This window comes from Nannospalax galili, unplaced genomic scaffold (assembly GCF_000622305.1).
Source record: "Nannospalax galili isolate Female #2095 unplaced genomic scaffold, S.galili_v1.0 scaffold800, whole genome shotgun sequence".
Lineage (NCBI taxonomy): Eukaryota > Metazoa > Chordata > Mammalia > Rodentia > Spalacidae > Nannospalax > Nannospalax galili.
Genome location: NW_008347125.1, coordinates 3269604 through 3282259, shown reverse-complemented (window position 1 = coordinate 3282259; position 12656 = coordinate 3269604). Strand labels below are relative to the sequence as shown.

Sequence of the window (12656 nt, the reverse complement as noted above, 5' to 3'; positions counted from 1 at the left end):
ACACATGAATCCATCAAGGAAGTAAACCATTAAGTCAGAGCCTGCATGGTCTGATAATCTCTGGAAACACAGTCACGGGGAGTTGGAGGCCCTTTGCTAATCTCCTAGGACTTTCTCAGAGTATTCCATTCAAGTTGACAGTGAAGATTAACCAACACACCTACTTATGCTTTCAGAGAACCAGTCACATTGCATCCAGGAGACCTGGAAGATCCATGTAGTTGCTTCACCTTCCCATCTGCAGGTGAGTTTTCAGTGAAAACATAGGAGGGAGACCTGCTGAAAGCCTACAGAGGCCCCTCAGTTCCACGTGAATACAAGCCTAAGTCATGATGCTCCTGTTTAAGTCCCTGTTAACTCTTTGGGCTCATTTCCCATGACTCCCTTGTCAGTCACTCTACTTTTCCCAGCTTCAGCTGTTCTTGAACTTAGCAGGCAGCCTCGCTGCCCGGACACGGCCAGCCACTTCACCTTCCGAGATTTATTCAAATGTCACTTTCCCAGTAATGCTAACCTCTCACCACCCTATTTAAAAATCACAACCTTCCCACACTTGGATATTTTCCAGAACATTTCTCCTTTCCTCTCAACCCTATCATTGGGAGCGTTTTCTTGTGAAATGTTTGACTTCTTGATAACTGTGGTATACTATTTTTTAAATTCTTTTATTCTTGTAAAATTTTAGTAAGTCCATCTATGAAAAATTCATCTTCTCGGTCATTCAATTCTCCTAAGTCCCCAGTGCACTCACTCCTGACTAGTTCTACTGAAGAATCAGTAGGCTCCACATCACAGGACAGATCTACCGAACCTACTCATTCACCTGACGCTGCAAAAGGTAAGGATGATCTGATATTGCTGGCTGCTTTCTTACTCTAGTGAACTGCAAGTTCTTTTCCATACACAACTAAGGAGACTGTGCACGATGCTCTCATATGCAAGCTGTAACTGGTTTTATTTAAATAAAACAGCTACTGTGTATACACATTGAAGCCTTAGCCTTAGTATAATAAAAACTTAGTATTATATACGAGTGTCTCTTTCTCTGGCATACTGACCATTCTTTTTTATTATAAATATTTTGTCTTCTTTTAAGTGCTATGACTTTTCTCTCTTGCTTATTCTCTAAAACATAACTCCACTTAATTCTCTGCCTGTTATCGAGTAAATGACTATTATACAAGCTTGTCAAGTCTCATTAAAATTTCAAGTTCTGTTTTTATTTTATAAGAGATGGAAAAAACATTTAATTTAGGATGAGTATCTTGAAAAATGTCCTATATAAGTATGTTAAATTGAATTGTGTGGAATCATTTCCGTTTGTAACCATTTCATTTAATATTTTGTAAAATTTAAAGAACCAAAGCACCAAGGTTGGTTGTGCTTGCTGGTAGTCTCATTCAGGAGGCAGAGAAAGGAAGATCCTTGAAAGTTCTACATAGTAAGTTCCAGGCCAGCTATGGCTACATGGTGATATCCTATCTCAAAACAAACAACTTTTTTAAAAGAATCAAATGATGTATCTGTTAAAGTAATAATTATTTGAGGACTAGAGCAGTGTTGCTTTTTACATTGTTACAAAGTATAACATTTTCTTTTTCCCTCTATTTTTGGACCCCCATCAAGCTTATACATATATATTTTTATATTATTTTTACTAAAATATTCCTAATATGTTGTTTCTCATGTCTGAAATTTTTTTAAAAATGTAGACAATTGTTTTAATACTATAATTACAAGGAAAAGGTGTTTAGGGATAGGAATGTGAGTCAAGAGCTCAGTATTTTAGGAATTGATAGAACTTCGAATGTTTACTAGAGAATAGCTTTCATGCCCTGGGCCCGCTTCAGTTGCTGCTAACACTTTGTTGCAGGCTCACTGCTCCATGCCAACATCTGTACAACCCTTTCTCCCCACATGTGCCATCCTCACTCAAGTGATAATGTCCTCACACACATGGAAAAGTGATGCCAGTATCTGAATTAGATCCTGCTCTCCCAAACCCCAAGTTAGGAACTACTCAGGCTTGGTGTGAAATGCTGACCCGTATACAATGAGTCACTAACGTGAAGTATTCTCCTCACTATCCAGTTTAAACAATAGTGAATCCAATCAGTTTGAAACCAAGTCTAATAAACTTGAGCTGCTATATTTTTTTAAATTCTTTTGTAAACACCACACATGAGTATAGTCTTCACACCATTTCCATCCCTCTCAGTCCTTCTCCAACTCCCCCTACATCCCCCAAACTCCTTCTCAACTTCCTATCCCCTTATTATTACATACACATGCACACATTTAGAGATATACATAAATATGTATAATACTCTCAGTCCTTTCAGTGGTATTCCCTTGTATTTGTGTTTAGGGCTGCCCACTTGTAGTTAGGTAACCTCTCAGGGAGCTAGTCCCTAGAAAACACTGATTTTCCTTCCCTTGGCATCCATTGATTGCCTTCAGCTCTTCTTGAGGTAGGGCCCCTGGAGATTTTCCCATCCACTTTGGTATGTCAACTGGTTTTGTTATTCTATGTAGATCTTGTTAGACTGCCATATTGTGGAGATTTCATTGATAGAGCTTCCCTATCATGTCTAGAATGCCTTAAGTAGCAGCAGGTAGGTGTCTTACCCCTCTGGGTCTTATATTCTTTCCACCCCTTCTTCTGTGATGCTCCCCAAACCTTAGTTGTGGAAGTTGTATTGTAGATGTGTCACTTAGGGCTAGACACCTCACAGACACTTATTCTCTGTGTTTGACAACTTGTGGAATTTTGTAATAGTCTCCATCTATTGCAAAAAGAAGCTTTGATGAGTGTTGAGAGGTATACTTGTCTGTAAATATAAGGATATGTATTTAGAATATAGTAAGAAATTACACTGGTCTAGGGATGTGACAAAAGCAGGTTTTTCAGCCAGACGTGGTGGCTCACACCTTTTTTTAAAATTTGTTTTTATTAAAGTTTGTTGTATTTCATACAGAATATGTCAAACAATCTGAATCATCTTTTTAGCCCCATCCCCACCAGTACCCTCCCATAGCCCCCCAACTGGAACCCATAGTGTTAAGGCCCACTGTGTCAAGTCAGTCTCCCCAGACATTCCCCAGTGATCATTTTAATTTTATTTTTTTTCACAGAGCATAGGGTGGGGGTTTATTTACAGAGGAGTGGGCGCCCCCCATTTATGGCTGCACTGGAAAGTCCACACTCAAATATAGATCCTGTGACCTCCCAACAGCTGCAGAAAATGGTGAGAAAGGTGCCTCCTGGCATTCTCTCGGCTTATATATCCTTAGCCCCTCCCCCACATGCAGCTAAGGTGGACTGATTGGGTGGTAGGGGTAACTGACTCCCCCCTCCACTCCTTGATGAGCGTGGGAAAGGGGTATGACTATAGCTTGGGTAGTTCATACCTTTAAACTCAGCACTTGGGAGGCAGAGGCAGGTAGATCTCTGTCAGACCAATGTCAGTCTGGTCTATATAGCAAGTTCCAGGCCAGCTGTGGCTATAGGGAGACCCTATCACAAAAAAAAGAGGATCCATAACATTGCTATATTTAAATAAGAAACCTTTTCTTTATTTTAAAATAGTATTTGGAAGTTTTCTTAATTTGCAGGAGTTGTTAACCTTTAATTGGAAGATTTCTAAAAAATAAATATTGAATAGGCTTTTAGTATCACATCTAAGCAATTTTCTAATAGATTCACAGTCTCCGTCACTAGAAACAACAGGAAAAACATGCCAAAAACTTCAGAACAGACTGGAAAGCTTGCAAACCCTGGTAGAAGATTTACAGCTGAAGAACCAAGGTATGGTACGTAAAGGTCTCCAGGGGTTGAGGATTTAACTCAGCGATAGAGCATCTGCCTAGCTAGTGCAAAGCCCTGGGTTTAGACCTGAGTACCAGAAAAAGAAACTCACAAAAGACAAAACAACATAGAACTAAAATGCCCTCAGGTTAAGCTTCCTGTATGACCCACTGAAAGGATAATAAATTAGTAATTTAGAAATCAAAATATGAGCGTCTTGCTGGGCATGGTGGCTCATACCTATATTTCTAGCACTTGGGAGGTAGAGGCAGGAGGAGCCACAAGTTCAAGGCAAGCCTGGGATACATAACAAATTCCAGGCCACTCAGGGCTGTCATGCAAGAACTTGCCTCAAATAATACAAATCAACCGAAACATGAGTGTCTTGAGCATAATTAATCCCTAGATTTCATTGTCTGACCCTGAGCAGTAGGGCCTGCTCTACTCTTTCTGAGTGGGCATGGTAATCTAGCTCTCAACCATCAATAGGCTATTTCCATAATCAAGTGTGTGTATGATATTTGCCAGGATAAAATTACAGTCCTAGCCAGAAAAAATAATAATAAGGTATTTAGTTTACACAGGATTTAAATTTAGCATAATGTTATAAAAGATTATGCCATCCAATAAATGAATCACAAATAAATAAGACAAGATACTTCCAAAAACACTAAAGTCATTTGAATTGGACACTGTTACAATCTGCAAATGATGGTCGGTTTTGAGAACCTAAATTCTAAGTATTGTGACTATAAATGCTATCATGACAGAATTATAGCATCATGAATCCTCTGTCTTTGTTAGAGAGAAACTGATTTTGGAGGGTACTTGCTGTTCTTAGTCCATCTCTCCATCCCTAAAGAATGGAAGTTATGAGATGAAAGAAAATAACTATTTTTCAAGTGGGGCATTGTGGCACACACCTGTAATCCCAGCACTTGGGAGGCAGGGATAGGAGGACTGCAGCAAGTTTAAGGCCACTTTGGCTGACACAGTGAGTTCTAGGAGCTCCAGACCAGCCAGAGCTATATAACAAGATCCTGTTATGCACAGTGCACCACATATGTGCATACAAAGAAAATAAATGTTTTTCTAAGAACAGATATTTATAAAATAACCATATTCATAATAATAGATGCTGCCAGCATTTACTAACCACCTTCCAACTGCATGCCAGCCCTGCACTCAGCGTTTCTCTGATGTTCTCTTCATTTGGTCCTCACAACATGGGAAGATGGGTGCTATTATTATTGTCATAGGAAAATGAGAAAACATGATAAGAACATAGTCAACAAATTCTCCATCACACAAGGAGCAGTAGAGCTGGGACTTGATCCCTGTAATTTCTGACTCTAAAGCCCACATCTTTTAATATACCAAGATTACATCACATTGTTCTTAAAGAAAATCCCAAGTGCCTCGTGATAACCTCAGATCCCTCTAAATAGTAAGAAAACATGTTGGGATTTAGTTTGTTGTGATTTTTGAAAAGAAATGTACATTATTTTACTGGCTCTACTTACATTTCTAAGTTCATCTGACTTACGCCATCTAGTTGGAAGACGTTACATTTTCTTAAAAGTAACAATACCTTTGCATTGGATGCAGTGTCTGAATATGGAGATTCTTGAAGGTTGTGAACAAATATTTTTGGAGAAGATTTTGGGAACATTTATCACAATTTCAAGTGCAGGGCTATAAATAACAGCTGTGGTATAAGATCATGGGTTCAGTCCCTAGTACCACCAAAAAAAAAAATCACTACACATATTTCTACTTGCATGCACACATGAATACATGTAGAATGTATTACCAAACTCTTACAGTAATCACCATTGACCCAGCAGATGGAAGGACAGGAGGCTTTCATCTCCATGACCCTCTTGAGGTGTTTGAATTATACTCATTTTATCTCAGTTTGTTCATTTGAAATAACCAAAAGGATAACCACTCTGTTCCATCACACCAACCTTTACTAAAGTTTGTTGCACTGAAATTTTTAAGAACTTTTTGAGGTCAGGCTGAATCTATTCTACAGTGCTAACAAGCTGATCTTTGAGAAGTATGTAATAGAATTTAAAAACTTAGTAGACTTTGCAATCTAACTTTCTTTTGTCAATATTTTCAGCAATGTCTTCAATGATCAGAAACCAAGAAAAGAGGATTCAGAAAGTGAAAGATCAGGAAAAAATGTTATTAAAATGATACGTTGCTTGCCCATTCTCTACAGAGGGATGGTGCCCGATTTACTGTCCTTTTACTTATAATTAGTGCCCTGTGGACTTTTTTCTTTTTATGTGAAAATTAATAAAAGATACCCTGTCCTTTAAACTCTTTTTTTTGCAATAAAGTTCTTGAATGCTCAAACTTCAAACACAACCAACTAGATTTGAAAGTATTCACACATTATAATGTACTAATTTATGATAATTTTAGCATGTTGGAATATTGTGTTTTTAATTATTTTTACTGGTTCTGAAATACTAGAGTCACCTTTTTCAGCCTAAAAACATCCTGAGGAATAAAAGAAATGCCTTCACAGTGTAAAGTGGTGTGGCGCCAAGAGCAGAAAGACAAACCCCAGCTGCAGGCGTCCTTTGGTGACCCGAACTCACTGTTTGTTCTGTCAACATCAGTAAGAGTAATCAACAAAACTTTGGTGCCCTGGATCAAAACTTTTAGAAATTTCTTTTCTTGCATAGAACTAAAGAAAGAAAATATTGTTACTTTTTAACAAGTAAGTAGGTACCTGCTGTATTAAATTCAGTATGCCTTAATTAGATTTTAATAAACTTGGGGGATATTTGTATGTAAAATAAATATAATGAGACAAAGACACAAAAACGATTCACTTATGTCAAAACATCAGGGACAATGTGGCAGAGGCTAACTGTCCAAACACTATGTCCTCTCACTCCCAAGCAGAGTTGTCACCAAGATGCAGCAGCCTAGCAGGTTTCTCAGTCCCATGCCCCTCGCTTCCAGAGGCAGTCACCTGAGCAGGTCTAGTGGGATGTGAACAGAGCACTTCCTGCAGGTCCAAAGTGTTTGTGGTTTTCCTCAAGTTATTTCCCTCCCATGGGCTGGATACAGATAGGGACGGTCCTCAGGGTGGTGGTACCACAGAGCAGAAGGGAGCCTAAGGGACTCTACGAGGAGGAGAGCTGCTGCCAGGAAGACCCATTGCTGACTGATGCAAGGGCAAGCAGTCTGTCTGGGGCTGCCTTCTTGCATGGATGACCCCATTAGAGCACTAGCAGGAGCCCTGACCCAGCTATAGTCAGTGGAGTGGGAGGGTGTACTTGCTAAGCGGCACCTTGGTGCTGCGCTCAGTGACAGCAATCTAAGCATATCCAATTCAAATGGTGATTAAAATTATAAATATATATGCACCTATACATTTATAGCTTAATCTTTTTCTTTAGTTGGTTAATTTGTTTCATCAGGTAACTAATAAGTGGCTAGCAGTAGCATTCTAGGGATATTTTTATTTAAACTGTTTTACTCCATAGGGAGGCTTGGGCATTCTGTGAAGTAATGGTCAATGCCTTCTGCAGACCTCATTATGACGTATATAGGCAGAATATATGAATTTAACCAAGAAGTGCTGTAAACCCAAAGATGCTGAACAGTTCTGCTAAGCACTTTGCACTACAGCTTTCACTTGGATTCATGTTCTTGTCAGCCAAGGTCATCTTAGCCAGAATTGATTAGGTTTTATCAGTGGATAATATACTTACTAAAGGCTATTTTAACATATAAGAATTCATTTTGTCCCAGTCTTGGGAGATTGAGGCAGGAGAATCAAGAATTCTAGGTCATCTTTAGCTATATAGTAATTCAAGGTCAGCTACTCTGTTTCAAAACAATGACCACCACCACCAACGGTTGAGATGTGGCTCAGTTAGTAGAGTGACTGCCTAGCACTGCATGAAACTGGGTATAGTGGCACATGCCTGTAATCCCAGTACGTGAGATGGGAGGTAGGATGATCAGAAATTTAAGGGTATCCTTGGATATATAGTGAGTTTGAGGTGCACCTGGGCTGTAAGAGACCCTATCTGAAAAACTGATTTTAAAACGCAAACATACTAGATTCTCTTCCAAGGAAAGGTAACGTTTTAAAAGAAATATTCAAAATTTTCTCCAAAGGGAAGAGAAAAACTCTTCTTATGTTGTCTTCTGTAACTTTTGATATTTGCTTTCCTATATAGGAAATACTATACAAAGTATTTTTATATCTAGGTTATGGTATCAAGATTGAGACAATTCAGACATTTAATGAAGATATTAAAACTCAGGTTTTATTATTCAGTTATGACTTTTAAGTGTTTATCTCAGAGCAAAGATACACTTCTGCATCACAGGCCTACATAGATTTGTCACCCACAAATAGCTACTGGTAGGAAAAGAGAGGGGAGAGGATTTTCAGATGGAAAAGGCTGTTATGGGACAGTCCCTCTGTTAATATCTGGTGGGAGTGGGGTGGGACAGTGAGCAGAGAGGGTCCTATGTCCTCTAAGGGCTCTGTGGGTAAAGGATGGGTGCATCCCTTAGCAGAGCTAGACTGGACTTGGAATTCCTAGCCCTCAGAGCAGTATCCCTTAGACTACCTCACCAGCCCACACCCCAGCCCCACTCAGACTCCCTTTCCTTAGGGGCTGCTGGCTTGATGACCAACTCCAATTAAGCCCATTGTTTCCACACCAGCCTTAAGCCATTAAGACCGAGAGCCTTGCTAACTAATATCCTATCTATACTCAGCAATTAAAATCTAACAAAAACTAATGGGCGTCTTAGAACTTCACCTCAATCCTTACTGGTCACATCTAGTGGCCAGATATTTTCCAGTCACAGTTCCACACGGTGTTATTTTAAAACGTAAACAGTATCGCTTTAACTTTTTAATGAAGTTTATTTTACTCCCTCAATCTAAGGAGCTCCTAAGGGCTCTTACCTTGTACTTGTGCGACTGGTTAGTTTCTCTACTCCTCGCCCAAAGTCCAAATAACTACCCAAGAAGTTCAATCCCTGCAGTAACACAGTATCAGCACAAATCAGTCAGTGCCACAAGGGAAAGAATTCCTTTCTTCCCAGAAGCATTATCTGCATACGCACATTCCTGTACATTAGACAAAAGCCACACTAGCAAATCTGAAACAGCTGATGGCTAAAATTGGAATTACGCCACCTTTAAATTATGCAGCGTGCTCCACCACCTTAGCCTCGCCTGCATTCTGCTGTAGCCACTCCGATGCTTTGCCAACTGAATCAATGAATCCCCCACCACCCTTGAACCACTTTATCCTCATGGCCTGTCTGTAGAAGTCGATTGCTGCATTCTTCCCAGCGAGTAACTTCCCCATTCTCTACCAACACAAACTTCCACTCCACCACTGTGTCTGCCGGCAGGAAGACAGAAAGAGACCAAAGCCCATCCTTGCAATAATGGAGTGGGATGTATGTGTTCCAGCTCCCAAGACTCTCATGGTCTCCAGTTACTGCAATGAACTGCACCTTAGTGCTTGTGGTATAGTGCACTTGGAACTGGATGCGAACTTGCTGAGGCTCTGGAGACATTACTTTCCCACCTGCTTCCTGGCCTCTTGCTCCCACAAGAGTATTTCTGCCATAGTCCATTCCCTGACTTATGCTGAACCCAGAAACCTCAAGACTTCCACCCAAACCAACGTCTCCCCAAGATGAGTGCCTAGATACCACTTCCCAGTCCTCATGGCCAGCTGGGTCCTGACTGTCCATCTGTGCAAGACTGGCTTCTTTAGCTCTGTCCACAAGCAGGTTGCTGGAGGAAAACTTCTCGGCCATACTTGCAGCTGCTTTAGGGATTCTCCATTCTACATGAGAGTCAAGGCTTGTGTTTCTTGACACTTCAGAGTCAGCCCTGGAGCGTGTGTCTGGGATCTGTCCAGTGGGAACATTGCCCCAGTCTGCTCCAGGATTCTGCAGTCTCTGTGCTTCCTGCAGGGTACCAAGGCCTTTGGTCTCAGAAATCAAATGTCCATTGCTTTCTTGAAGATGCTCTAAGAAAAGGAAAGTGCAGTAGCATTAGATGGTTCACAAAACTGAGAAACGAGACTGCTGTTGAAGTCTTTATTGCTTTTTTAAAATTTTTTAGTTTTAATTTTTGTGTGTATGAGTATACTGCCTGCATGCATGTATGCATGTAAGTGCACCTGTGTTGTGCAGTACCTGTGGAGATCAGAAGAGGGCGTCAGATTCCCTTGGAATTGGAGTTACAGATGGTTATTACCACCATGTTGGTGCTAGCAATCAAAACCAGGTCTTCTGCAAGAGCAGCCAGTACTCAACCACTGCTGAGTCATCTCTCCAGCCCCTGAAGTCTTTATTTCAATCTGCAGTTTACCAAGTCCCTTTTAAAATCATGGCCTATTAGCACATTCCCAACCTTGCTCTAAGATCGTAGAGTACACACTCAGAGTATCTGTGTACCAAACCAGCACAAGAGTGAATGAAGTGGCAAGTTGTGAAGGCAGAACTGCAAGCCTGACCTCAGTCTCCCACAGTCAAGGTCAAAGTTACTTGGCTCCTATCATCAAAAATGGTGCCCAGGCGCTTAGCATGAGGCCCAGTACCACCCAGTACCACACACAGTGTCCTGCATGTGGAGCAAAGGGCTGCATGGCTACCCTATATGAGTACACCAGAGAGTACAGGGCAGCCATCAGCTCTGGCTAGCTGGAGGGCAGAGCAGTACAGCTGTCAGTGTAGGGAATACCAAGGGTAGCACTTGACTGGGCAAGAATCAAGAATTGGCAGTGAACTTGACAGAAGAGGCACCTCTTCAAAGAGACAAGGCTGTTCCCATCCCTCCTACTACACACTTTAAAAATTGTTTTTGCTTGTTGGGTTTTTATGGCGGGAGAGGGTTGAGACAGGGTCTCACTATGTAGCCCCAGCTGGTTTGTAACTCGATATGTAGACCAGGCTGCTCTTGAAGTCATGGAGATCCACCTGTCTCTGCCTTCCAAGTACTGGGATTAAAGGTATACACCACACACCTGGCTAAAAGTTATTTCTGAAAGTTTAGTCTGGGGCTGGAGAGATTGCTCAATGGTTAGGAACACTGGTTGTTCTTGAAGAAGACCCAAGTTCAAATCCCAGCACCCACAAGGCAGCTAACAACCACCCATAACTCCAATTCCAGGGATGCCCTCTTCTGATCTCTGTGGGCATTGCATGACACAGATGCGCTTACACACATGCAGGCAATACACAAATACACATAAAATAATGATTTAAAACATTTTAAAAGATTGAACTCTCCAAAATCATACAATCAACACAAGGGAGTCTTGGGTCATTTTCTCTCTTTTTAATGGTGAGCTTGGAAGTGAGATGTCATTAAATACTACTGAATTCCCAATTTTCAGCTTAAAACACAAGGCTAGCCTTCAGAAACAAGGTAAATGAACGAACTACTCAAAGCAGACAGACTGCAGGAAAGATTTTTCACGTGGCTCCAAATGAACACCACGCCACTAAAAATAAAGTTCAACAGATGTCATTTTGGCCATTTGGCTGCTGTCCAGGCAGGGGCAGCTTGCCAAAGGAGATAAGGGTTTGTGCCAGTGCTCACTCTGCCTGACACACACTCTAAAATGTAGATTTAAACCTGGGAGGCCTAATCTCCAGGAAGGGTACCCAACTCTGATGAGAATTGCCACCCAGGTTTAAATCTACTTTTCTAAGTGGGCATTTGGCCAATAGCTCTGAAGCGGGTGGCCAGTGCACAGCCCGGACAGCAGTGGCCTTCATGGTCCAAGTGTAAGCTGAACTTTGCTTTTCTATTAGAACCGTCCAGCTGGCAGGAGGTGCTCACGACTTGGTATTCCCAAACCCAGATCTAATGCAGGGTGTGCGTTGTCAGGGCTTGAAGTTACCGGACTGGGACTCAGATGGGACTGCTCCATCAGCGACTGAAAAAGAGTTGTAAGGTGGCTCCCAAACTTAAGCCCTCCAAAGCCCAGAAAAGGGGCGCCGCCAGGGCAGCCATGCGCACTGCACCAAGCCGTGCCAGGAGAAGCGATGGGGCGCCAGAGGGTTCAGTCCCGGGTAGGGGAAGCTCGTCCGCTGCGGACGGAGCGGTAGGAGAGCTCCAGGTGGCTTGCCTTCTTCCTACCCGGGAGAACTTCAAGACACCTGGCAGATCTGCCCCGGAAACCGGGGGAGGAAGAATACCTGGTTTGGTGGCCAGATCGCGCTTGGAAGGTCCAGGGCCCAGAACGCCGCCGCCACCACCCTGCTCGCTTCCAGGAACCGCAGCCTCCCCCGGAGGGGCGACCTTCTGCGGCTGGGCGTCCGGGTCTTTTCCCGGATCCCCTGGGTCACCTCGCAGCAGCCAAAGGAGAAGGGCTCCGGCCAGACCCCCTCCGACCAGTAGGGCGGACCAAACGGCGCCCATGGCTGCCAGGCTGCGGGAGACTACCCGGACCGGACTCGAGCTCCGCTCGCCCGGCGGGCCACACCCACCCCGCCCGCTCCAGCCTTTTACGGTTTGCGCGCGGGTGCTGCGGCCCCGCCCAGCCCTCCACAACCAGCGCGAACTTTCCCTGCCCCACCTCCCGGCCCGCCCCGACACGCCGACGCTCCGCTCCGCCCCCGCGGGTCCGGGTTCTCCCACTCGGGGTCCCGGCCCTCCCAAGCGGGGCTCCCTTTCCACTGGATCACACGCGGGAAGAACCCAGTGCGCACGGCGTTCAGCTCAGCCTTCCTCGCGCCACCTGCCCCTCTCCGGATTGACCACCGCAGCGTGATCCTTGGAGAGGCCTCTGGGCCTGGGGCTCACGCTGGACAGTGAGCACGAACT

At 43.1% G+C, this 12656-nt stretch overlaps 2 protein-coding genes across 2 annotated transcripts in view; one reads left to right on the top strand and one right to left on the bottom strand.

Moving 5' to 3' along the window:
- Ccdc158 (coiled-coil domain containing 158) overlaps window positions 1-8932 on the top strand; it is a 100559-nt gene extending 91627 nt beyond the window's left edge. The window contains exons 20-23 of the mRNA XM_029568533.1: window positions 177-244; window positions 686-838; window positions 3701-3808; window positions 5937-8932. Of these exons, the coding sequence (XP_029424393.1) occupies window positions 177-244; window positions 686-838; window positions 3701-3808; window positions 5937-6013 (406 nt within the window). The 3' untranslated portion in view covers window positions 6014-8932. The remainder of the gene's footprint in view (window positions 1-176; window positions 245-685; window positions 839-3700; window positions 3809-5936) is intronic.
- On the bottom strand, window positions 8091-12332 carry Stbd1 (starch binding domain 1). The gene is made up of 2 exons (XM_008843503.3): window positions 12029-12332; window positions 8091-9849 (listed from the first exon to the last, which is right to left on the bottom strand). The coding sequence occupies exons 1-2, from the start codon at window positions 12249-12251 to the stop codon at window positions 9080-9082; spliced, it is 993 nt and encodes a 330-aa protein (XP_008841725.1). The 5' UTR covers window positions 12252-12332; the 3' UTR covers window positions 8091-9079.
- Window positions 12333-12656: the final 324 nt, after the last annotated feature.